Genomic DNA, 25,803 nt, shown 5'->3' with positions numbered 1-25,803 from the left:
ATGGAGGGAGGGATGGATGGAGGGAAGGATGGATGGATGGAGGGATGGATGGATGGGATGGATGGATGGATGGATGGATGGATGGAGGATGGAGGGAGGGATGGAGGATGGATGGATGGATGGATGGATGGATGGATGGATGGATGGAGGGAGGGATGGATGGATGGATGGATGGATGGATGGATGGATGGATGGATGGATGGAGGGATGGATGGATGGATGGATGGAGGGATGGAGGGATGGAGGGTGGGTGGAGGGAGGGAGGGAGGGAGGGAGGGAGGGATGGGGAGGGAGGGAGGGAGGGAGGGAGGGAGGGAGGGATGGACGGGTGGACGGATGGACGGATGGACGGATGGACGGATGGATGGATGGATGGATGGATGGATGGGTGGACGGAGGGAGGGATGGATGGATGGAGGGATGGATGGAGGGATGGAGGGAGGGATGGAGGGATGGAGGGAGGGATGGATGGGTGGATGGAGTGATGCTTCCTGAACACGGGGCTCACCCACCCTCAGTGCCCAGGTGCGCACAGTTACACCATCAGGAGCCACCCGCACCTCTCTGAGCACCGGGGCTTCAAAAACCCGGCCGGGGACAGGCCCCCGGGGCTGCCCGTCTTATGGGGGCTGTGCTCGCTGCTCCTGCTGCCCCTGACCCTCCGCAGGACCCCGGGAGCCCACAGATAAGAATCACGTTCATCCTTCCAGGCAGCCCCACCATTAAACGTCCGGGGGGGGAGAGCGGAGGAAGCGAAATCAAACCAGGAGGCGCACGAACGGGGCAGTCCCCACGGCTATGGCAGCCCCGGCCCGCCGCGCCCCCTCACGTCAAGGTGCGTTCGTGACGGTGAGTTCGGAGCCCCGCTCTCGCTTCCTCCCTGCCGCCGCCCGGGCCGCCCGGGCCTCCTCGCTCTGCTCCTCTCGCTCCTGCGAGCGCCGGCGCAGCCCCGCGGGGAGCGCTTGGCCCCGGGGCCGAGCGGGCCGGGCCGGGCCGGGCCCCGCCGCCTCCGCCGCTGAGGGGAGCCGGGGCGATGACGTCACCGGATCAGGCCGGCCGGCAATGGGCGCCATTTTGAAACCCCGAAGCCTCCCGCGGCGGCAGCTCCGTGCGGCGGCTGCGACCCGCTCCCGGCCGGCGCCTGCCCCCGCGGGCCCCCGCCTCCGCCGCACCGGCACCGCGCGACATGGCAGGTGAGGCCCCGCTGCGGCTCGGGCTGCGGCTCGCCCGGCGGGCGGAGGCGCTGCGGGACCGGCGCGGCAGGCCGCACCGCGCCGCGCGGCCCCGGCAGGCGGGGAGGTGCGGCGGGGAGGGGGGGGGCACGGCGGGGAGCGGGCCTGCCCCGCGGGGCGCCGGGTCGGGCCGCGGCTGGGGGCCGAGGCGGTGTGGCCTACGCTGGGTCGGGCCGTGCGGCGGAGGAGCGGGCCCCGCCGGGGAAGGGGCTGGGCCCGGGGCTCCGCGGGGCGCCCCGTCCCTCACCGGCCTCTCTTCCCGCTTCAGGGGTGGCAGGAGGTGGAGGCGTCGGCGGCAGCAACGACTTCCAGTGGTGCTTCTCCCAGGTGAAGGGGGCGATCGACGAGGACGTGGCGGAAGGTAAGGGGAGGGCCGGGCCGGGCCGCGGGCTCCCGGAGGCGCCGGTGGCTCCCGCCCGCCGGAGCCGCCACCACCCTGTTTTCCTCTCCCAACATCGGTGTCACGCCCGCGCTGAGGGAGCCGGGGCTGGGAAGGGCAGAGCGGCGACAGCATCTCCTCGGTCCGTGCCCCAGGCTCGGAGGACGGGTGTGTTGCAATGACTAAGCTACTGCCTGAGCTCCTAGTGCAGCGTGCTGCTCTTTGCAGGAGAGCATAATGGAGAAGACACGGTGGCTTCCTCCAGTTGTTTAGTGCTAATCACTAGGGAGAAAAAGGTAATGACAGTGATAAAACACAGCGGGGAGGGGGAAGCATGAATGGAGTCTGTCAGGCTTGTCAAGTTTTCCTCTGACGCAAAGAGAGCAGCAGAGAGCATGTAGGTTTGTCACTTGGGCTTCATTTAAAAAGCAGAGTTTAAAGGTTTCCTGCAGCTGTGAAGAGATTTCAGTCCCACTCGTTACATTTGGGAGCTATATACAGCCGTGTTTCAGTAGGGAAAATGGGCACACCTTTGCATGGCTCTGAAACTTTCTGAGCACAGCATGCTTTGCAGTGATAGAAGCTAAGGAGAATGGTTCAGCTGGACAAAGCCTTTTTCTGTAGTGTGTAGAAACAACATGAAGTTTTGCTCAATTTTGATGAGAGTTCATTTTTTTTTTCCCCCTGAATTTTCAGTGTTCAGACTGTTCACGTTGGCAGCACTGTTTGGGTTTTATTTAGAAAAGAGGGTGTGAAGTATGTGTGTGAAACAGTTCTGTGCTGTTGATTTTACTGCATTAACTGAAATAGTTGCATGTATTAAGTGAAGCAGCTTGCAGTGCCAGTGTGTGGTTTTGGGTTTGTGCTTTACTGGATGCAGTAAGTATTTTTCCTAACTGACTACTACAGGGGAATTATGCTGACACTGTTTTCATTTTCATGCCACTTGTTTGGCATTCCATTCAAAGTAGTAGCTATGGGAGGAATGGACTTGAAAACTGCTTGAGAAACAAGTGCTCAGGCTGAGTTGTTGCTCTCTTTGCTTTTTCCTCTCTAAATATGTGGTTTAGCTTCTGCTGTGGTTCTGAAGTTCCCAGAATTCTTATGAAAATGGATTGAAGTGGCTTTTATGAGTTTCCCCATTGGTCCTTTTTTTTTTTTTTTAGGATTTAGTATCTATGTGACTGAAAATTCTCCCTGTTGCAAAAAGTATACCCCTATGAGCACTTCACAGTGATGTGTAGAGCCAGAAAGCTGCTCACTTTTGAAACACCACCTTGTCCTAAACCCAGTTTAATTGTTTAAGTGTGTAACAGGACTGTTCAAAGAAGAACTTGTATTACTGATGAGACATACCACTAAGGCACAGTGGTTAGTTAGACAGAGGAAAACTCTGCTTTGAGTAACTAGGAGTGGTAGAGGGAATAGTGATGACAACACGCAATGCTTTTACCCTGGTTTTTCCCAGGGTAAAGTTCCCAGATGCATGTTATTAATGCGACTTCTCCTGGAGTGAGGGCTTCAGATTGTGTGAGGTGCTGCTACATGTGGGGATTTTCATTTTCTCCATAGAACAGCGAATATAATTCCTCAGCACCTGGTTTTGCACTATTGGTAGAGTTTGATTTTCCTACTGGCAAACAAGAGCTACTTGCAGCTTTTGGACTCCTGGTCTGTTTTCGTTTGTGGACTTCCCCCATTCGTTTTTTCTTGCCTTGAAATTGGAGTTTAGCAAATATATTGCAACTTTACTTATAATTGCCTGAATTTGACTGAGCAGTATGCAGTAAGAGTGCAATTACATTTGTAGTATTTTGTCCCCAGTTAAAGAGCTATTTATTCATTGCCATCTTCTAAAGTATCTTTAAACCATCTTTTACCAAACTGCACATCTAAACGTGTTGGATGGGTGACTGTTGCCTTGCTGCAAATATTACATAAACCCCTGGGAGTTTCCTGTAAGATTTTGTGATAGTGAGAACTTACAGTTTCTATAAATAACTATTTTCCTCTTTTCTGTGGAAAAAGCAGCTCTGTAGATGCAGTCTGAAAAAAAGACAAATACCTGTCAGATGTATTAAATGCAGGCTTTTTGCAGACTGTTCTTGCAGACAATTCAGTCAGTAGGTGAAATGACAAAGCCTGATAGTCAAGCACCTTAACCGAAAGTCACTTCTGTTGAAAGTGTAATTCTAGGATATCTTTATATTCAGTAGTTGTTTCTCACACCTATTGCCTTGATGCACATGCCAGTATGGCTGTGCCAGATCCCTGCAGTTGTATGTGCTGCTGCCATCTTCATACCCAGGGTTTTTTAACTGGGTTGCTAATCTATATATCACTTTGTCTCCTCCTTGTCTTCTATGTATTCCCTTTCTGCACTGAGTAATCTTTGAATCTGTACAGTGCTCTGTGTGGTGAAGAAATAGAGCAGTGTTTATGTGCCCAGCCTGGCCACCTCAAGCAGAGCAGGGATGATACACCAGTTACTGAAATAAAGAGTTTTCTGATGCAGAAAAGTTGAATTAGATTCAAGGAGGAGGAATGGGGAATAAAACAGATGCTGAATGAAAGAGTTGATACTGAGACTATTTAATTTAAAACTGTGTGGTAATTCTGTTGTTAGTGTAAAACCACGTGTCTACAAAACCCCTATTGACTGCCTGTGAAACTTGTTATTCCTGGATTACTTTTTTTGGTGGAAAGTACCTTTCTAAATGCAGGAATATTTTTAAAATATTATTTTTTTACTGATCCTGCTGCCTGAGACCTCATCATTTTTGAGATTTCAGTGTTTTGTTTTGTGTGTGCAAAACTGCTCTGTTTGGGTGGTTGGTTTTTGTTTGCTTGGTTTTTTAGCAAGCAAAATCTAATACAGTTTGTTAAATAGTTTACAGATATTCCTAATTTCCTTGGGCCAGATGTGCATATAATCCAGGAGCACTTCTGGATGTAATTAACAATGTATTTATATATAGAGAGAGAAAGAGAGAGTGGCACTCTTAAGTCTTCCTGAGTCAGTTGTGCCAGTGACAGGCTGGAACTGCTGGGCAGAATGTCTGCTCTTCGTCAGACTGGGAGCCAGTGTGCTGTGGAGTTCATTGTGGGTTTCCCATTTTGGACACTGGTGTTTCTTTGGGGTTTCAAAGCAGTCAGTGCAGCGTTTGGGATTGAGATGAACCATTCCCTTTACTAAATGCTGGTTAGATGTATCTTCCTGTTCCAGACACAAGGAGCTTTAAGGGTATGGTGACTCCACTAAAAGAAACAGATACTACTTTCCTCTTAGAGCTGCATCAACTTAAGCTTCACCAGCTTTAAGTGTGGGTTTTGAAACCTTCTTGTGAAGCAGCTGAGTATAAAGCCTGGTTCTGCACGTGAATGCTGTACGCTGTGCCCTTTGGTAGTAGACAGGGGCTCCTTGGAAGTTCCAATCCATTAACTTGAGGATGTAACTTTGTAAAGTATTTCACATGGGCAAAACTTCTGTTCTTCAAAATAAGTTGTCACTGACTTTCAGGAAACCTGCCTTGGATTTTCTACTTGTTCAGAAGCTTCATATTTCCATTTAAATATCAAAAATAAGTACTATTAGGGTTTTACAGAAGGTCTTCAAATAGTAATAGGTATAGACAGCACTGATAAAGATACCTGGTTGTCATCAGGTGAACAAATTCTTTGCTTCTCCATTTAAAGCTTGTTACAGTGCTAAGAAATCCAGCTCAGGAGCTTGTCAGAGCACAAGCAGGGAAGAAACCCACAATTAATAAGAATATACTGGACTCTAATCCTGTAACTGTTTTCAAGTCTGGATACAAGGGATTTAAAAACACTTAGTGTTAAATTGTTAAATCATCTTTATAAGTCAGTGGTTCAAAACTGTTCTGCTGTGGGACTCGGGAATTTAACTGGCCTGTTCTTGCTGTTTTTAAACCAAATTCTGGCACAGTTTCAGAGTTAAACTGTTCCAGAAGAGGCACAGCTATCTGACACGTGCTAAAAGCGTCATGGAGTGACAGAACTGGGTGATGGCTTTTAAGATTTCTTTTCTGTAAGAACTGGGAAATATAGTAATAATGGCTCTATGATTAGGCCGTGTGTGGTCTCCTTTCATTGTAAGTAATGGGCTGTAGCTGAAGATGGAACTGGACAGAAGGTGGGTGTTTTATGCTCTGTTCTGGTTTGTTTTTTTTTCCCTGAAAAGCAGTGTTCTGCCACAAATAAGACCTGAGATACCTGCTCTTGCCCTCCCTAAAGCATTATGCACTGCTCCCCAGTAGCAGTGCACTTTACCTTGATCCTCTGACAGTTCACCACATCCCCACTGCCCAGAGGACTGTTGTGAGCATTCTGAAGAGTCCCCATTCCCAGCAGGGACCAAAGATTTTGAAAGTTTCCTTCATCTTCCCTGCTTTGTGTATGTTGTATGTGGTGATCTGCAGGATATAGCTGATACCGGCTCTGGGAAAGGTATTTGCTGGTGTTTAATTTGTAGGATCACAGAGTGGTTTTTATTGGAAGAGACCTTAAATCTCCTCAAGTTCCAACCCCTGCCATGGGCAGGGACACCTCCCACTAGAGCAGCTTGCTCCAAGCCCCTGTGTCCAACCTGGCCTTGAGCGCTGCCAGGGATGGGGCAGCCACAGCTTCTCTGGGCACCCTGTGCCAGCGCCTCAGCACCCTCACAGGGAAGAGCTTCTGCCTAAGAGCTCATCTCAGTCTCCCCTCGGGCAGGTTAAAGCCATGGCCCTTGGCCTGTCCCTACAGGCTCTTGTCCAAAGCCCCTCTACAGGTTTTGCAGCATCTCCTTGCTCCAACAGCTCCACATCTCTCTTGTGCTGTTGCCCCAGAGCTGGATCAGGACTGCAGAGAGGGTCTCCCCAGAGCACAGGAGAGAGGGAGAACCTTCTCCCTGACCTGCTGCACACACTCTGGGGCTGGAGCCCAGCACATGTTGGGTTTCTGGGCTCAAACACACACCGAAGCTGAGCCATATTACTATGCAGGCAGGTTTGACCTGCATGCATGTTGTATGTTGGTTTCCTGTTGAGGAAAGTTGTCTTAATCTCAAGTCATTGTACAAGCCATGAACCAAGAATTTGTCTTCACCCTTTACTCTATAACAATTACCTAAAAATGTTGTTCTCTGCCAGTAGTATTTAATAATAAGTGTTCTTTTGAATTCCAGTCCTGTCAGACAACATTAAACCAGGGTGTTAGCTACCTGAAAGTAAATTGCACTGGCTTACTGTCTTACAGTCACCATCTCTGGAGGCATCTAAAAGCTGTGTAGATGCGGCACTTAAGGACATGGATTAGTGGTGCGGTTGGCAGTGCTGGGTTAATGGCTGCACTTGATCTTAAAGGTCTTTTCCAAACTAAATCATTCTGTGATTCTGTTAATATGTTAATGTATAATATGTCGGTTTACTCTATATAATTAACTCTGGAGACTAAGATGTGTTGTGTGTGAGGAATACAACATTAGTGGACTTTTGGAAGCTTCTAGCTCATAATTGTTAGACTGCTAATAGTGAGGAAGCCCAGATATACGGGTGAATAGTTATGCTTTAAAAGACAAAGCTCCAGGTGATCTTCAGGCTTCATAGAAGTGGTTATTTGGGGTTTCTGTGGAGAAGAGACTCTGCCCTGCAGCCATCACACAGGGAATTCAAATCTGGAATCTTTACCATGGTATCAGGTTTTGATACGCATGAACACCATGAGTTACTGGACCTGCATGGGCAGGAGGAGGAGCCTGAATACAAGTAGAAAAATGTTTAGTGTATCTGTCCTTTTTTAAAGGGAACCAGGAAGTTTACAGCTGAGGTGGAGACCTCAAAGGCAGTCAGAAGTGATTCATAAATGCTTATTTCACAGTTGAAGTTCACCCATAGCTTTTGCACCTAGCATCTTTTTCCTGACTTAGATGCATAACAAAGTTAGCACAGTCTGGTCAGAAAAGTGCAAGGGTATAGGGTTGTGGGCATTAAGGGGGGAACATTCTCAGTACCAGGGGAAGATGGCAAGTGGAATATTAAAGAACAGAGAGGAAAATCCTTTCAAAGACTAAGCCAGAACCGGCTGCAGGAGAAGACAAATTGCTAGGTGTAGTTGGATGATAGTTTAATGTGTGAAGCTGCAGGAGTGTGTATTGCTCTGAGTGAGCAATAAGCAGTTTGGGTAAGCAGTGAGTGTTACAGAGTTATGGGGTGGGAAAGCAAAATACAACACACTGAGTAGTGGGAGTACAGAAATTAGCACAAGTCTTTACAGCCATGTGTTACTGTGTGCACAGTGAAAGCTGCTGCTGTTCGTCTCTGCAGTGCCAGCAGGTTGTGGTACCTGTTGATACAGTTCCACATGAGCTGTCACTATTGTGCCATTTGTGGAGTATTTTAACACCTGGGGGGAAAGCTTAAAACTGACAAAAGTGTTTTAAGTAAAGAAAAGACAGAGGAAAGTGAGCACTGCAAGTGGAAGATATTCACCCATCATGTTAAGACTTTTATTAACTCCTATTAAAGTAAAATAGAAAGCATGACAAGGAGCTACATAGAAGCAAACCTGACAGAATCACATTCATTAAATATACTTCCAGTAGCAAAAAGCTTGTTGGAATTGCTATTCCAGAGGGGAAAAAAGTAATACTGAGGGAGTGGGTTTGCACCCAGAGTGCTGGACTGTGTCATGAATATTAAAAATAGCCTCCACAGTTGCTTGTAAGAAAAGGCACAGAAAGCTTTGGCAAGTGTGAAAGTAATGTTCATTACTACTTTCTTTTATTGCTGCTGCTTTGCCCTTTCGTTGTACTAACATCAAACTGTGCATGTTAAACTAGGTGGAAGATGGGGGAATTTAAAATATAATTCAGAGGACGCTTCCAGCACCAGTTTATGATCTGGTTCCATTGAAAAGGAAGTGCAAATTGAGCTCCACGAGGGAATTGAACTAGTTCTCCTTTTGGAGAGGCAACCTCCTGTTGTTGAGCCAGCTGAACAAGCGCTTGGTGTGGGGTGATAGCTGGGCGGCCTTAGGGACAGGGCTGGGGGGCGGTTTGACACCTTCCGTTGCTGCTTTCCTGCCCGGTTTCAGCAGCCTGGGTGCTCTTCCCGCTGAAGTGCCGAGTGGCTTCGCTCCCGGCAGGCTCCGGGACGCGCAGGGCTGGCAGCCCGGCCGCAGGAGGGCTCTTGCGTGCAGTTCGCCGTGGCACAGCAGCGGCTGCGCTGACTGCGACCGGCTCCTGCTCCTGCTCCTGCTGCTGTGCTGGGCAGGCAGCTCAGTGCCCAGCGCGTGCCCTTGGTTGACCTTAGATCTGCTCCATAATTCAGATTCGCTCAAGAAGCAGGGTTATTTCGGGCTCTGTTAAACTCGGCCGGGTACTTAAAGGTAGTTCTCTGCCCTACAGCACACAAGGGATGTGGAGCTTTTGGAGCAAGTCCAGAAGAGGCCATGGAGATGCTACAAGGGCTGGAGTAGCTCTGCTCTGGAGCCAGGCTGAGAGAGCTGGGCTGGGGCAGCCTGGAGAAGAGAAGGCTCCTGAAGGGGAGACCTGAGAGCAGCTCCAGTGCCTGAAGGGGCTGCAGGAAAGCTGGAGAGGGGCTTGGGACAAGGGATGTAGGGACAGGCCAAGGGGAATGGCTTTAACCTGCCCGAGGGGAGACTGAGATGAGCTCTTAGGCAGAAGCTCTTCCCTGTGAGGGTGCTGAGGCGCTGGCACAGGGTGCCCAGAGAAGCTGTGGCTGCCCCATCCCTGGCAGTGTTCAAGGCCAGGTTGGACACAGGGGCTTGGAGCAAGCTGCTCTAGTGGAAGGGGTCCCTGCCCATGGCAGGGGTTGGAACCAGATGAGCTTTGAGCTCCCTTCCAACCCAAACCATGCTGGGATTCTGTGATCCCAGATTCTGATGTCCTGGCTGATTTAGGAGCACAATAATTGCCACTTCATCCTCTTCTGCACTCTCAGCTTCCTTCCTATCAGCTGTAGGAGGCTATGCAATGTCTCCTGCAGCTTTTTCCGGCTGTAGAATAAAACCCTCTGTAGAATAACCATGTGTCAGAGGGAAAGGTGTGTCACCTTTGATCTCTGTGACAGGCACAGAAGTGTTCATTCTAAGTTTAGTTTCCACTGGCAGTCTCCCTTACAGTTCATGCCAGCTGCCTGGCTCTGGTCCAGATCCAGTCATCTCCAAGCATTAGCCTCCTCAGGGAGTTTCATAGTCCTTCGTTCCTTTGCTTGATCTCTAGGACACATCATGGAAAAAGGTGCTGTGTATTAAAGTATTTTCCAGAGGGAGGGGTGGGACCAGGTGTCTGATGTGTGTTGTTCTGCCAGTGTGTGTGTGCTGAATGTGAAGCAGTGTATTGCCCATTACCTGTTTGGAAAGTGAAGTTAAAATCCCCTGGAAGTTGGATCTACCCCCTTTAGGTGGTGTTCCCCAACAGTGACTGTCTTGACTTCCCTGTTCATCAGTTGTCTGAGGAATGGGCTTTTGACAGAAGGCTATGAGTAGTTTAGAAGAATGAGAGGGAAGTTGATGCTGTTCACATGTAGTTAGTGCCAGTCCTGAGCATTAACTGCAGCTGCCCATTCATCTGGGTGAGCTGTGCCGCAGTGATGCGTTCCAGGGTTTGAAGTTTAACCCAAGCAGCAATGTGCAGTCACCTTAGAGAGGAAGAGTTCACAGGTGCTACTTTTAAGCATCTGATTTGGGTGTTCTGGATCTCTTGGCATCCTTCAATACGTGAAGAGAGCACAGGCTCTATTGGTGTCAGTTAGAAGCACCCAGTATGAATCCTTTGGGGTTAAATTAATTTGCAGGTCTAAACTTGCTCTCATCTCTGAATCCTAACAAACAGTGGTCTCTGTCCCCCTTCACTCCCCATTATAACAAGCTCAGGCAGCTTTGGAAGTGAGAACCTTAACAGCATTCTGGCAGGCATTTTGTGATAGAGGGAGATGATGGTGATGCTAAAAGGTTTAGAGCACTTGTACTCAATTTTGGAGCATGTGTGAAGGCTTACAGGACAGTCTCCTGAATCCCTGAGGATGGTTTCCACTACATTATTGTAAAGGTGGATGGATGTTTGCAGCTTTCTCCTGTGTTGGGAGGATGTTTACTGCCCATGGAAGTGCTTTTGAAGTTGAGATTGTAGAGAGCCATAATTTAGTTGTCCTTTAATATACCAGCTTTGAAGACAGCTAGGAGTTTCCTGCTCTGTAGCTAGACTAACTACAGTAGAACTCCTTTCCAAAAGTGAGACTAAACATTTTTCATGCCTGGAAAGCAATATTACCAGGTGAATATCTTACTGTAAAGCCATAGGTATTACTGCTCTCCATAGTTTACAGGAGGGGAGTTCCCTTGCCACTCACAGAACAGAGTTCTGGCCACAGTGGAGCAGAAACAGAAGGGAAGTTGAACAGACCTTTGCTTCTGGACAATCAGAATCACAAATGTGTCTTGCATATGAGAGGCATGCAGTGAGATGCTGTGTGTAAACCAATGTGACGGTAGTTTGTCTTCTCTTGTCCTTCTGTACATGTGAGTGCAAGTTACTTTAATATAGAGAAAAGGCTGAAATAAGGAAGGCTCCAGAGGGCCTTAGATCAGTTCCAAGTGCTTAAAGGGGCTACAAGAAACCTTTAGAGGGGTTTGGACAAGGGCCTGCAGGGACAGGCCAAGGGGAATGGCTTTAACCTGCCAGAGGGGAGACTGAGATGAGCTCTAAGGCAGAAGCTCTTCCCTGTGAGGGTGCTGAGGCGCTGGCACAGGGTGCCCAGAGAAGCTGTGGCTGCCCCATCCCTGGCAGTGTTCAAGGCCATGTTGGACACGGGCTTGGAGCAAGCTGCTCTAGTGGGAGGTGTCCCTGCCCATGCCAGGGGCTGGAGGTGGAGGAGCCTTAAGTTCCCTTCCAGCACAAACCAGGCTGGGGTTCTGTGATCATCCTGTTCTTTATCAAAATGGAATCTTTTCATAACCTTTGAAAGAAAGACAATTATAAAATCAGATGTGTCCAGAAGCAGGTTAATAATGTGGTTGGGAAGGCTGGGATACAGTTGTAGAAGGTTATTTGTGTATTTTTATTTTTTTTTTTAATCTGAGAAGGTAAATCATTAACTTTATGCACTAGGAAAAACTTTTCATGGGCATCTGTTAATAAAAGATGAAACATGGATATTATATATTGGGGAAACTGCTTAGACTTCTAATCGCCTTCCTCAAAAGAGTGGGGGCATATTGAAAGGAATTTAAGAGAGAAGCAGTTTTCATCTACTCTCCAATTGCAAACTCTGAAACTAACTGGTATCATATAGTTCAGATCTTGCAGTTTCTCTGCCTGCATCATCCAGTGAAGCCCTTGGGTGGCTACAAGCACCAGCCCGGATGAGTGTGTCAGGGATGAATGTTTACTCACCATCTGATGCTGAGTGCTGTGTTGGTTTTGTTACCGTGTGCCTGAAGCCTGACAGACGTTTACAGCCCCTTATCTCTCTGTCCCTTGGTTAGAGATTGTTACTGGCAGTTATTTCTTTACTGCCACCTCCAGAGATTTATTGTGGTGAGCAGTGGTGAACCAACACTGGTGGTTTCCAGGGTTCAGTCCCAAGGGCACCTGACTCAGTTTGAACTGGAGGTGCTGCTCTTTTCCTTCACTCTCCCATTCCTTCAGGTGCAGTGAGCATTGCCTCTTCTTCGTGGTGTATGTGCTGATGCTGGTGCTTCTGCAGACTTGGTTTGGGAAGCTCGGCTGGAAGCGTTTCCTTTCTTTCCTTCCTTCACCTCACCCCTTCAGCAGAGGTGGATGCCCAGCTCAGGTTCCTGAACTAACTACATGAGTACTCAGCGTGAAGAAAGGCAGGTATGCCTCGGCCTCAGTGGGAGCAGTGTCAGTGCTGTGCTGCTCCAAAGCAATACCAGTATCACAGGTGAACTGCTTCCCACAGGATTTATACTTGGGTCTGCACAGACTTCCCATCTCTATTACGTGCTTCAGCATTTACTGGCAACAGATAGAATACAGAGTCTGGATTCCTAAAACAATATGCCTTCTCTTTCATGATTGAAGGCCCTCAAAAGCTTAAACTGAGAAATGAGGAACTGCTTTAGATTATAAACCTAAATCTAAAAGTGTTGTTAGGCTCTGAAACATGGCTTAGTGTCTGGATATGATGATGTAAATGAAGGAGTTGTGTTGTTGCTTTAATACAAGTAGTAATTTTGTGTTCAAGTCTTGAAACATCTTGCTTTGCTTCCCACATTACAGTGCTGTTTGTTTCTGTTCTGTTTACAGCTGATATTATTTCAACAGTTGAATTTAATTACTCTGGTGATCTTCTTGCAACAGGAGACAAAGGTGGCAGAGTGGTTATATTTCAAAGGGAACAAGAGGTCAGTGACTTGAAAAACATAAGTGCTGTTACTCCACTGTTCTTGTGTTGCACTGTCTCACTTCATCTTTCCATGCTGTGAAGTTTCAGTGTTTGATGGCTTTCTCAGAAAACCCCAAGTTTAGCCAAATCGATAAATACCTGCCCCGTGCTGAACTTGGGAGGTTGGTTTGTGGTGGTTAAACCACCCTCCACCCAAAAAAGAGTCCTCAAAATCCAAGGGAGTTCTTCACATCAGTATCTACTGTGCTATGTATCATGTTGCAGAATTGCCTCTGGACTTTCCTCTGAACTTTATACTTGGCAGGCTGATCTAAGGCAGGTTGAGAGAGCTGGGCTTGTTCAGCCTGGGGAAGGGGAGACCTTAGAGCAGCTCCAGTGCCTAAAGGGGCTGCAGGAAACCTGGAGAGGGGCTTTGGACAAGGGCCTGCAGGGATAGGCCAAGGGGAATGGCTTTAACCTGCCCGAGGGGAGACTGAGATGAGCTCTTAGGCAGAAGCTCTTCCCTGTGAGGGTGCTGAGGCGCTGGCACAGGGTGCCCAGAGAAGCTGTGGCTGCCCCATCCCTGGCAGTGTTCTAGGCCAGGTTGGACACAGGGGCTTGGAGCAAGCTGCTCTAGTGGAAGGGGTCCCTGCCCGTGGCAGGGGTTTGGGAGTAGATAAGTTTTAAGGTCCCTTCCAACCTGAACTGTTTTATTCTATAAAATTACAATGCTTTGAAGATAATGAAAGAAAAGTTCATGAATAAGGATACAAGTTAAGCTGCAAGGACAGCAGGGTGGGATGATTCAAAAACTGAAGAATTAATCTGATATATTTCAGGATTTTATGAATCAAAACCAGTGGGAACAGCTTCTCGAGGAAATGCTCAAGCATTTTCAGTTCAGAGAGAGGAAGCCTCATCCTGCAGTGGCACACTCTTGACTGGCTCCTTGCAGTGCTGCTCAGTTGTGTGATAGCACTGTAGCCTCTGCTGCCCATTCACCCCCACAGAGCCACCTCTGAGCTTTTTATGTCCAGAGAAATAATGTGTATTGGAGAAGTGCACTAAATGATGAAAAATATTTGTCGTGCTTTGTCATGCCTGAGAGAAATCTGGAATTGTGTTCTTTAAACAGTCAATATTCCACATAGGTATTTTCACCTCTGCTCACCCACCAAAGAACCTGTTTATCCTTTGTTTTGAAAAGCTGGTGAGAATTTGAGCCTTGGTTTGCTTTGAGCTTTTCCTGGGTCACAAATACCAAAACTGATCCTGGAATTTTAATTCAGCTCATTTGTGCATGAATTACACTGATTTTGAGATGCTCCCATTTTTTTCCATCCGAATCCTACTTCTTTTGTGTGTGGCTCAGCTGATGCTCAGTATACTGCAGTATCCAGTATTATATATCCAGTATCTCAGCTTTCAGTATATTGCATTTCCTGCTGACTGTGATACTATTTATAACCCCTTTTACCAAAGGTGACTTACTGTTTTACTGTGAGGATTTGAGAGGTAGCGACAGGAAAAAGCTGCTGAAACACTGCCCTGCTGCACCTAGACAGCTCATAGCTGATGGATCAGTTAGTCTGCTCTAGACACTGAACCAAGGCACAGAGAGATCAAGGTCAGAAGTGTCCATCTGCTCAGGATCTGTCTCGATGTGTGTTAAGAGTGGAGCTATTACTGGTTGGCTTTCAGCTGTTCTGTAAGTCAGAACCCAGCTAGGGGGAAAAAAAACCCACCAGTCGGACTGTTTACCCAGGAATACTGAGGTGTTCTCTGGAGCACATGCAGACTGTAGGGAGGAGTTGGGCATAAGTGTCATATCTCTTAGCATGTGTAAAGCTATGTAAGTCATGGAGTGGAGGAATAGATCTCAGGTGAGCAAATAAAACCTTACAACCAATATTTTTCAACAGCATGGACATTAACTAGGCCAACTAGGTTACCAGCAACTTAGGGTAGTTATAAAATTCCCCATACACTATGATTTGGGAAGGTGGGCTGAACTCTTGTACCTCACGCCCTAAACTCAGACATCACTTCAGTTCCAAGCAGCTGGTGATTCCAACCAAATGTGTGAGTAAAGAGCGAGACCACTGCCTAGTGCCACAGCTTGCTCAAAGCTTGGGTGGCTGTGAATGATGCAGAGTGATACTGAGCAGGGTTAGCTGGGAGCATCCTATCCAACATTTGGAAGAGTGACAAGGAATAATAATGTGAAGTCCCAGCATTAACTAAAACTCCATACTTGTGAGACAGTGCAGGAAAATCTCTCACTGAAATAACCTTACCCAAGTCACTGTGTTGGAATACAGGCTGGTCTGGTGGTCTCTAGGCCTGTGGGTCCCACTGTATTTTCTGCCACCAGTCAGCGTGCAGGGTGGGCTTTCCTGCTCTGCTGCCTGCTTGCCTCTGCAGAGGAGTCATCTGCTACTTCTCCAGCATGTGATTTCCAACTGTGTTTCAGGAGTTCCGGGCTCTGCAGCTCTCCAAATGTGAATCAGCATCTCATTAACCCAGTTGAAATCCTGATAACCAACTGTCCCAACTCTGATTCTGCAAATCTGTGGATGCTTGTGACTCTGATCTCTTTTCCTTGCCACCAAGGATCATACAAAGTGGTCTTGTAGTTCTGTGAGAGAAAAAGTTGTCAGTGTATTTGTGGTCATGTTTGGCACACCATGATGAGCACTATAGAATGGCTTAGATGAAAACGTACTGATTCCAGCCTTCATGTTTTTTTGACAAACAAAAAAGGTTGTCAAAGCTCAATTATAAACCTTGATACCACTTCTGGACACAGCAGGCTTTAAAAGGAGTAGGAGAGGAGGTAGATATAGTGATCTCATCGATCTTGCTGTGCCTTCAGCACGATGACTTCTATAAAAACCCTATTCAATTACTCCATGTCTTGTGTCCTTTTACATTGATTTCCTGTTCTGGAAGCCTACTTTATGTCCATATTGTGGTGATTTACAGGAATGAGTAAAAAGAAAAGGATGGGAGTAGAGATTAAGTGAGGAGCAGAAACTAATGACATGGAGTTGGTGGTGTGGGACTTAGGATGTTACTTCTCTGCTCCAGCACTGCTGAAACTGCTTGGGAGAGGTGGAGTAGCCTTAAACCCTTTCAGGCAAGCACAGGAACTCCTCTGTGGCCAGCATGCCTTGGAATGGGCTGTGTTCTATGAGTACACATGTATTAATATATAAAGAGATGCTTTTAAGTCTGTGTGCACTCTTTTGATGCTAAACTAAGTACAGTATCACAGGGTAAAAATGTAAATTCAAGATCTGTTGTAAACGTTTCTACTTGACAGTTTGTAGTCATTAGTTTGTATGTACAGTTCCTAATGAGCTCGTGACACTGCTTGCAGCTGATGTTACTGTTTCCTTGCAGAATAAAAGCCGTCCTCATTCCAGGGGGGAATACAATGTTTACAGCACCTTCCAGAGTCATGAACCTGAATTTGACTACTTGAAAAGTCTAGAAATTGAGGAAAAAATCAATAAAATTAGGTGGTTACCACAACAGAATGCTGCTCACTTCCTGCTGTCTACAAATGGTAAGGACACGTCATTTCTGCACAGAGGACTTCATCATTTGAGTGTTCTCTTGCTGGGGGGAGAGTGTCTGCAGGTTTTGGGGTTGGTTTAATGTCTTCTCTGTATGTAAAGTATATTTTGTTTGTAACACTCTAGGTACTAATGTATGAATGTAGAAATGAGGCAGCAGCAAGAGACACAGTTCCAGAGCCTTCTGGGGGCAGACAGACCATGCTGTCACTTTACATACCCTGTTACCCTGCTGTATAGTTCTTATATAGATGGGTTCCTGGTGTGCTGAGCTGTAGCAGAAGTCTGGATTTGACTTCATCCTAATTTTGAAATGTAATTTTTTGGGATCCCTGATGAATTTGTAACAGTTATATTTGAAACAGAAGCACTGTGGTTACAACCTTTTTGCTTTCTAAATCAAAACATCATGTGTTTTGGAGAGCAACTGTTTGAAAGACAACAGTCACTCAGGGAGGATGTTTATACCATGTTTACTGTGTGCTTGTAATTTCTGCACAGCTTTCATGTATCCTAAGTTGGGAATGACAAGCTTTTATGCATTTCAGGGCTGTTTCTATTTTTTTCCCAGTGTTTTAGGAGTGGTTCTTACGTATTGGATTGGTTTCATTTTGATGCACCATGGAGCAAGCTGTAAATGTGAATGGAGAACTAGAGACATGGTTTAGTGGTGGCCTTGGCAACGCTAGGTTAATGGCTGGACTTGATCTTAAAGGATCTTTTCCAACCTAAATGATCCTATAGAAAAAGTTGTTGTTACTTTCAGAGAAATATGCTATTTCCCAAGAATTTGTGCTTAAATGACTCTGTAAGTGCTGATATCCTGCCTGCTACATGAAGCTGTAAAAGCAGGAATGACTGTTGTCTGTTGCACTTTGAAATTCAAAAAGCCTTAACTTTGATAATGATTTCCATGTATTGGTTCTGCTGAACAACATAGCTGAAGGCACAGAGTACCCTGGGTGGGGGGGCTCTACTCTGTGTTACCTTGGTGTTTAAAAGGACCCCATCTGGGCCCTTCCTGTTGCAGGGGAAACCGAGACAGACAACTAACAGCCAGTCTGCTGCCTCTGTGGTTTAGTGATTTTATTTGACTTGAATTCATTCTCAAGCACGTGAATTTTTGTTTTTAGATAAAACTATTAAATTATGGAAAATAAGTGAAAGGGATAAAAGAGCCGAAGGTTATAATTTAAAAGATGAAGATGGAAGACTGCGGGATCCCTTCAGAATCACAGCACTGCGGGTATGTGTCTGCTCGCTGACTGTTAGTATCTTTCTCCATGTACTTCTCTACCTTTGTACTACCAAAGTGCTCAGCTGCAGTGTGGAGATTAAAAATGGTTTGGTAGGGGTCACTGAAAACACATATTAAAAATGGAGACCCTTCGGTATATATGTCTGTAGTTATTAGATAAGGTTCCTATGGAAAACTTGAAGCAAACTTTTATTATAATATTATACTATTGGCTTCCCAATAGTTTGGGGTTTAGTTTTTTTTCTTAGAATATTTTAGCCTGTTGAAAATGGATTTGAAATTTCAGCTGTTTTTAAAATGAAAATATTTTGTTAGAGAAGCCTTTGTCCACCTCAGCGTATTAGAATTGTAGAAGACAACAATGCTGATTTATTGACAGCAGTGAAATATAACAATGTTGTTGTTCAAGCCTGAGAACACAGCATTTTGGGGTATCTCTGGCTGGGGCTCCACTACTCTGTACTCAGTTCATAGCCAGCATGGGCTCATTCTGCTGTGCTCTTAACAGTCCGATGTCTCAGTGCAACACAAAGGAAAGTGCAGAGACTGCGTATTGATTTCAGACTCTGACTTACCCTTCTGACCACAGCCAGTCAGCAGAGGATAGTGCCATAGTGTCTGTGCTGGTATGAAGGACCCAGTGCCCAGGTTAACCTGTACATCTTCCCCAAGGGCTGCTCTGAAGCTGGCATGTAGGGCCCTTTTCTTGGAGGCCCTTGTGAACTGGGGAAGAATTTGGCTCTGGTTATATCGATAGTTCTTCCCCTTCAATATTGCTGAGATTTAACAACTTTGGTCTTTCTCTAAGAACAAGACTCCAGTGTAAGCAGGGTGCTGAGTATTCTGTGGTAAGGTAGAAGGGGGTTGTGTTAAAGGCAAGTTCTGAGCATTTGGGAAACCTAATGTGTATTTGAAGGATCCTGACATTTTCCGCTTGCACAGTGATGCAGAGGTAGGGTTAGTGCTCCAAACTTGGGATCCTTCAAAGCAGGAGCTCAGGCAGTGAAATTGTGTGGGGTTGAGGGTGGTTCTTGCATTTTAGATGGTGGTTGTTGCCATAAATAGGAATTGAACTGAGGCTCTCCCTACTTTCCAAGCCAATGCCACTGCTGACCATGCCAGGAACACTTGTGTGATGAGACAGGAGAATTGCCTAATAAAAGTAATGGATTAATTTTAACCATTCTGGTTTGATGTAAACAGGCTGAGATACAAACATGGTGAAAGCAATTGGGCAAGCTCTTGAGTTCATTTGTTTCTTGTTCTGGGAATACATATTGTCTTGAACACTGTCATAACTGTTTTTTCTTGGTTAGATGATGTAATTTGGTGTTCCATGAAATTCCATGTACTGGAATAGCTTAGGATGTCCTTGAGCAACCTTCACTTGCTGGTCAGTGAGACGGAGCTAGAGGGAGGCTTAGTCCACTTGACCCTGGCAGCTCAGCTGCTTGTGACAGGGCATCCGGGTGTTCCTAAAGCTGTTCAGAGAGCACGGTGGGGTGTTGTTTGCAAACTATTCTTCCCAGTTTCACACCCCTCTAAGATGTGGGGGGCGTTTAAAGTGCTTATTTCAAATGAACATGATCTCAAATGTCATAATAAACATCCACCACTGCCCTGTGGGATGAGATACAGAGCTGCTGTATTTGACAGATAACTCCTACTGCACTCAGTGTGAGGTAGTGTGTTGGCAGCAGGAAAGTCATCATTCATGGGCTGCTGTACTGCTTTCTTGATCAGTGGGTTTCAGAAGTGTTTATAGTCACTAAATCAAAACAGGAATCAGTCATATGCAATTAATTAATTGCCATCAACATTTATTGACACCCCTATGGTGTTCCCAGGGCTCGGTATCAAGCCTGGCTCTGTTAATACCTGTATCAGCTATCTGGATGTGGGGATTTGAGTGCCCCCTCAGTCAGCTTGCAGATAACAGCCAGGTTGGGTAGGCGTCTTGATCTGCTTGTGGGTATCGAGGCTCTACAGAGGAATAGGGACAGGCTGGATCAATGGGACAAAGCCAGTTGAAGTTAAGCAGTGCACAGTGCTGGGTTCCCTACCCAGGCCACAACAACCACACAGGCTTGGGACAGAGTGGCTGGAAAGCTGCTCATGGAAAAGGACCTGGGGGTGCTGATTGACAGAGCTGAACATGAGCAGTTTGTGCCCAGGCAGCTGAGAAGCCAAATGTGTCCTGGCCTGTATCAGCACCAGGGCCAGGGCAGTAATTGTCCTTCTGTGATGGGGAGTGGTGAGGCTGCACCTCGAATCCTGTGTTCAGCTCTGGGCCCCTCACTACAAGAGAGACATTGAGGTGCTGGAGCGGGGCCAGAGAAGGGCAATGGAGCTGGTGCAGGGCCTGGAGCACAAGTGTGATGGGGAAGGGCTGAGGGACCTGGGGGGTTCAGTGGAGAAGGCTCAGGGGGGACCTGATGGCTCCCTACAAGTGCCTGACAGGAGGATGGAGCCAGGAGGGGCTGGGCTCTGCTCCCAAGGAACAAGGGAGGGGACAAGAGGAAACGGCCTCAAGCTGCACCAGGGCAGGTTTAGATGGAGCTGAGGAACAATTCCTGCCCCAGAGGGTGCTCAGGCATTGGAACAGGCTGCCCAGGGCAGGGCTGCAGTCACTGTCCCTGCAAGTGTTCACACAGCGTGGAGACGAGGCCCCAGTGCCATGGGTTGGGGGTGGCCTGGGCAGTGCTGGGTTAATGATTGGACTCTACAGTCTTAAAGGTGTTTTCAAACCTAAATGATTCTGATTGTAATTAAGATCTTCTGAATCAGAAATCAGGTTTATGCCAAAACTGACTGTTTGTTTTCATGTTTCAGGTGCCAATCTTGAAACCCATGGACCTAATGGTAGAAGCAAGTCCCAGAAGGATATTTGCAAATGCACATACTTATCACATAAACTCTATTTCAGTAAATAGTGATCATGAAACGTACCTTTCTGCGGATGACCTAAGAATTAACCTATGGCATTTAGAAATCACAGATAGAAGTTTTAGTATCCTTTTTTTTTTGTTCTGTATGAACACTGGGGCAATTCAAAATCAAGTGTGTTTAAGAGAATCACTTTAATTTTACTCATCAGAGTAGGTGTTTGAATCTAGGGATTAAATTAGAGGATTTGGAAGTCTGAGGTTTAATACGGTGAAAGCAGGCTTTAGGATGCTCTCATTCATTTTGAGTGCAAGCATCATTGCAATGGAAAACTGCCAGTACAATTATCATTAATAGATTGATTTCTAAAAAGAAATGGAGGAATTAAGGGAGCATCCTTTATCTGTGGAATTCGGTTGACTTAAGAGTGGAAAGATATGAAAAGCAGCTCCTTTGTTACTTTAGATGTTCCTTTCTAGAGTCTAATGTCTCTTTAGCTGACACTTCTCTGAAATTTCAGGGGGGTTCCATGTAGATGGTACCATTACCTGCAGAAATAACTTTCAGACCTCTTTGCAAGGCTGTGTATGCACAGCTCAGGATGTTCTCCTCTCACAAGTCTGCAGTGAGGTAGAAGTTGCAGAAATACTGAGTGTTCAGTAGGTCACATATGAGTTTTCCAAAGCTTTAGGTAAAGAGAAAGAATGTATTCAGTAGGAAGCATTAAGAAGGAGGCTTGGGAGGAGTCTGGAATTATCTCCAGCATCTGTTGAAGTTGACCTGGAGCATCTAGACTTTATTTACTCAAGTCCCTGTGTGTAGATGGCACTTGGTGGAAATTAAGATCTCGCCCTGGTTTTCTACGTGGAATTTGAGCATTTTTCAGTAGTCACCTGCCAGAAGCTGTCTGAATGTGAGCTTGCCTTTACAAACCCCCTCCAGATATTGTAGATATTAAGCCTGCTAACATGGAGGAGCTGACAGAGGTGATCACTGCTGCGGAGTTCCACCCTCACCACTGTAACGTGTTCGTGTACAGCAGCAGCAAAGGAACCATTCGCCTCTGTGACATGCGGTCCTCAGCACTCTGCGACAGGCACTCCAAGTGTAAGTTGGGATGAGCCTTAGCTCCTGGGCTTCTTGCTTCGGTTTCATGCAAGATAGAGTGTGTAGGTGTTCTGCTTGTAAATGACCGTGCCAAGTTCTGCTTTTTGGTAAAGAGCATACGAGGTAAGGGGTGGTAGTTTTGTAGAATGGAACATTTTAATTGTCTTGTTCTAGGCCATCACCAAGCAGAAGTGTAGCATGAGACAATTGACCATCTGACTCTGCTCCTGTTTACCCATTTATGCATCATAAAGTGATGGGAACAAGTGCTTTTGGCACCAGTGAGACCTGTCTTCTGTCCAGACTCAGTCTTGGTGCTTCTCAAAGGTATCTGCTTATCAAATGCCAGTTCAGGGCAGTTTATTCACCTTTGTGCATTAGAAACTGGGCTGATGCTGCCAGAATCCATTTACGTTGTGACATTTGCAGCTCTTAGCATAGAATTAATTCCTAAGGCCTCATGCTGTGCTTGAAGTAAGTTTTGCTCTAGTCTGCTGAGCCACTTAAACTTCCATAGGAAAGGAAAGCTTTTGTATTGAAGCCGTAAGGATAACTGCCTATGCCTTTCACACAGCCTGTTGTTCACAACTGTAGTGGTTGTGGTTTAGCAGTATCACTAGCCCTGTGGGGCGACCTGCCACACTGACACTTGCAGGTAAGCTCTCTACAGTGCAGATGAGGTTTTCCTGCTGGTGGAAGGATATATTTGTGCATTGGAAATGCAGACTGTGAGGCCACTCCATGTATTCGAGTTAGAGTTGCATTCAGTTACTTGGAAGCACTTTGGTTTTTAACTGTTTGTGACTGAATAACATCCTGCTAAAAGGGATCCATTCAAAATTTAAATAGTTCTTGTGTCCTGAAACACTGACCTCAGAGACTGACTCCTCAGTTTAAATAATGCATTTCTTTATCTGCTTTTAAAAGCATACAAACTGCATTTCAAGTGTAGATACTAATAGTTGAGTAGGTTGCCTTGTACAACTGTTGTTCAGATCTGAAGTAGGTTGTACAGGAGTCTCAGTGCATGGGTCATTCATTAAGGTACTGTGTTTGGGGTGCTGAGGCTTTCACCAGCTCATGTTCAATGTGATTTGTAGCTCAGTTGTAATGCCCACTGCACCCATGTGTGGGTGTTTAACTCTTTCCTCTGATGGACTTGTAAGACCCATGAGTTGTAATTTGCTGATGCTGTGCTCTGCCTGGGAGTCTTGGAGATGGGCATCTAGCATCTGATGACCAAGAGCATGACATTACTCAAAAAGACATTATTCCTAAAGAGTGTTTACCAGCACCTTTCTGTAAAAAGCAGCCAGAATGTTGATGTAAAGCTTCGCAAGCGCTGGAGGCTGTGAAGGTTGGTGTTGGTTTCATTGTCACTGTGTCTTCTGTCTGCAGTTTTTGAAGAGCCCGAGGATCCTAGCAGCAGATCATTTTTTTCAGAGATAATATCCTCGATATCTGATGTTAAATTCAGTCACAGCGGCCGATACATGATGACAAGAGACTACCTGTCAGTCAAAGTGTGGGACCTCAACATGGAGAACAGGCCTGTAGAGACATACCAAGTATGGTGGTCACCTTTTCTTCAATACCCCTCTTTCCCTTTCCTTCTCTTTCTTTATGTCTAACACCAATTTCAATGTTCCCAAAGGTTCATGAGTACCTTCGGAGCAAGCTGTGTTCCCTCTATGAAAATGACTGCATCTTTGACAAGTTCGAGTGCTGCTGGAACGGTTCTGATAGGTAAGCTCAGGGGTTTGGTTTGGGGTGTTGTTTTCCCTTAGCATTAGGGATTTGGTTTCCAGTCTGGAAAGCCATAAGCAGGACTTTCAGGTTGTAACGAAACAGCTATGGCGATATGAGCTGCCCGTTAAAATGCTTCCAGATGACATAGATGAGACCATGGCAGGTCTGGATGTTTTGTGTTGGCTTTCCTTGGGCATTCTTACTTTGATGAAGACTGAGTAAATCTGAAACACCTAAACCAGGGACCTGCCTGCAGCCAAAGCTTGCAGGCTCTTCAGTGAAAAGGTATCAGGGTGGTAATAGGATCAGGCTGTGAAACAAGCTTTGTCCTAAACCTATCCACTGTTGGAGAGTAGAAGATCCACCACATAGGTTAGATGGGGAAAGTGATTGGGGAAATCAGATCTCAAAGCTGTGCACAGGGGTCAGCAAAGAAAGTGATGCCTTCCTCCTACACTGCTACTGCAGAAGTAGGTGGGATTGCTACATGCTGCTTAAGTACTGATTCCCTAAGTGACGAGCAAACCTGGAGAGGGGCTTGGGACAAGGGCCTGTAGGGACAGGCCAAGGGGAATGGCTTTAACCTGCCAGAGGGGAGACTGAGCTGAGCTCTTAGGCAGAAGCTCTTCCCTGTGAGGGTGCTGAGACGCTGGCACAGGGTGCCCAGAGAAGCTGTGGCTGCCCGATCCCTGGCAGTGCTCAAGGCCAGGTTGGATGGTAGAGGGGGTGATGACCAGAGGAACACCCAGGGGAGGAAGCAGTGGCATGGAGGCAATGCTGAAATCCAGATGGAACAGAGCAGTGGTGTACGTCAGGGAGGGGAAGAGTGTGACGGCCCATCCTGGTCATGAGCTGGGGCTGACCCTCACCTTGTGAGTGTGAGGGAGAAGACAGGGGTTGATGCTGTGTCTGGCAAGCACTAAGATGTGCCTTCCCTCCGCCTCTGAACAGCGCTATCATGACTGGGTCCTACAACAACTTCTTCAGGATGTTCGACCGCAACACGCGCCGGGACGTCACCCTGGAGGCCTCCCGCGAGAGCAGCAAGCCCCGCGCCGTGCTGAAGCCGCGCAAGGTCTGCACGGGGGGCAAGAGGAAGAAGGACGAGATAAGCGTTGACAGTCTGGACTTCAACAAGAAGATCCTGCACACAGCATGGCATCCCATGGAGAACATCATTGCTGTAGCTGCCACCAATAACTTGTATATATTCCAGGACAAAATTAACTAGAGATGACTTCCCCGAGGACGGAGCCGTCGTCTCGCATAGTTACGCTCAGTTGTTTATCTGTAAAAGAGAAGGCCTTGTTGTCCTACCAGTGAAGAACATTGATGCACTTACTTCCCTTTAGCTCCAGGAGAGGATCTGGCCGGGTTTGGAGTCATGGATGTTCTGCTGTCGGGGTAGGGAGCGTCAGCCACAGCTTTCCAGGTGGAACCCTCAGAGGCAGAATGGATGGACAGTGCTCACGAAGGCCAGCGCTCAAACCCAGTGTATTTATTGAAGTCTGAGCCTTCCTTTCCACTTGATAGACCAAAAATCTAACACCCAAGAAGGAAACTTGTCATGACAGTGTAATTTCTTCTCTCTCACGCTCTTTCTGCTGTAATATTTGGGCCTTTCAGAACATATATTGTGCTTAATGCCTGTGAACATTCCTCCTCTGGCCTTTTCGGGGCTTAGGTGGTTTTACCTTGGAGCACTTAGGTAGGTCTTGAGTTGGGTTTGTAGACAGGTTTCCATGACTATTTACTCAGCACCTGTATCTCTAACCACACCTTCTGGTGTCAACCACTTAATAAAATAACAAGCTATAAAAAGTGTTTTTAAATCTGAAGGTATGTATTCAGTCCTCTTATTTTTTTCTATTGCATGTCCTGAGATTGTGCAGAATTAGTCTGAGGGGCAGATTTGACAGGGTTTGTCCCCAAAACAGTGATTTTTTTTTTGGCAGATTAATCCAGATGTTTTTGTGTAGTATCTCAGATTCCAAGGTCAGAGTTCCCACAAAGCTGTTGTTCAGTTCAAATTGCACTGGTTTCCTTGTCAAGTGCTCTCTGTACCAAGTAGGAGACTCAGAGGTCGGTATAAAGATGTCCACAGCCTTAACAGAAACCGACCAGGAGGGAAAACCAAACGTGGAACACTATTTCTTCTTTGAAGATAACAAATTGAGTTCATTGGCTGCATCTCAATGTTCACTAGAGCCAAACCTCATGTGCATTACGGTTTTTAACC

The 25,803-nt window shown here is 46.6% G+C and overlaps 1 protein-coding gene across 2 annotated transcripts; it reads left to right on the top strand.

The window, feature by feature from the left end:
- Positions 1-738: 738 nt before the first annotated feature.
- Positions 739-25,402, top strand: PPP2R2D (protein phosphatase 2 regulatory subunit Bdelta). 2 transcript variants are annotated; one of them, XM_062635157.1, is made up of 10 exons: positions 739-835; positions 1,501-1,593; positions 12,905-13,002; positions 16,389-16,554; positions 17,698-17,810; positions 20,655-20,832; positions 21,651-21,815; positions 23,214-23,383; positions 23,470-23,561; positions 24,516-25,402. In XM_062635157.1, exons 1-10 carry the CDS (start codon positions 799-801, stop codon positions 24,793-24,795), a joined length of 1,392 nt encoding a protein of 463 aa, XP_062491141.1. In that variant the 5' UTR covers positions 739-798; the 3' UTR covers positions 24,796-25,402. The 2 variants fall into 2 exon arrangements, with proteins under 2 accessions (XP_062491141.1, XP_062491142.1); XM_062635158.1 differs by lacking the exon at positions 739-835 and adding an exon at positions 1,038-1,193.
- Positions 25,403-25,803: the final 401 nt, after the last annotated feature.

This window comes from Pezoporus occidentalis, unplaced genomic scaffold, assembly GCF_034315485.1.
Source record: "Pezoporus occidentalis ecotype Australia unplaced genomic scaffold, CSIRO_AGI_Poc_V1 ctg45, whole genome shotgun sequence".
Lineage (NCBI taxonomy): Eukaryota > Metazoa > Chordata > Aves > Psittaciformes > Psittacidae > Pezoporus > Pezoporus occidentalis.
Note: the sequence above shows the minus strand (reverse complement) of the source record. Positions and strands in the feature narration are given on the sequence as shown.